This window comes from Theobroma umbraticum, unplaced genomic scaffold (assembly GCF_002168275.2).
Source record: "Theobroma umbraticum cultivar Fairchild unplaced genomic scaffold, ASM216827v3 scaffold_51.0, whole genome shotgun sequence".
Classification (NCBI taxonomy): Eukaryota; Viridiplantae; Streptophyta; class Magnoliopsida; order Malvales; family Malvaceae; genus Theobroma; species Theobroma umbraticum.
Window position 1 is genome coordinate 7,585,786 of NW_018397260.1, and position 394 is coordinate 7,586,179.

Consider the following 394-nt stretch of genomic DNA (forward strand, 5'->3'; position numbering starts at 1 on the left):
GGATTTGTGGAATTTGATAGTAAAACTTGTTTTGTTTAGTTTGGGATCATAACAGTGTACTCATTTCCTAGCAGACAACTTTATCTGCTGTGAGTTGCTTTTTGAGGTTAACTGGGAGGAGTAAAATCCTGATGATATTATTTTCAAGTGGATATGTATGCTTTGGACTTGACCGGTCAGGATAGTGCTTTAATTTCACAAACATTGTAATGACAAAAATTTGTCTTATGGGATTTAGTTTCCTGCATATGCTTTTTCTCCAAGGATACTTGATGTTGCTACAACAGGAATCTGAAACTCGTGACTTTGATTCATGCAGAAAGATGTTTTTCTGATATGCTCAAATGCAATGAAGTATAATGCACCAGATACTATTTACTTTCGACAGGTTTGG

At 35.3% G+C, this 394-nt stretch overlaps 1 protein-coding gene across 1 annotated transcript in view; it reads left to right on the plus strand.

Annotated features, from left to right (window-relative positions):
- The window catches only part of LOC110417133 (uncharacterized), a 10,467-nt gene that overhangs the window by 8,086 nt on the left and 1,987 nt on the right, over positions 1–394 (plus strand). Inside the window, 1 exon segment of the mRNA XM_021429363.2 lies at positions 320–388. Within this exon segment, the coding sequence (XP_021285038.2) occupies positions 320–388 (69 nt within the window).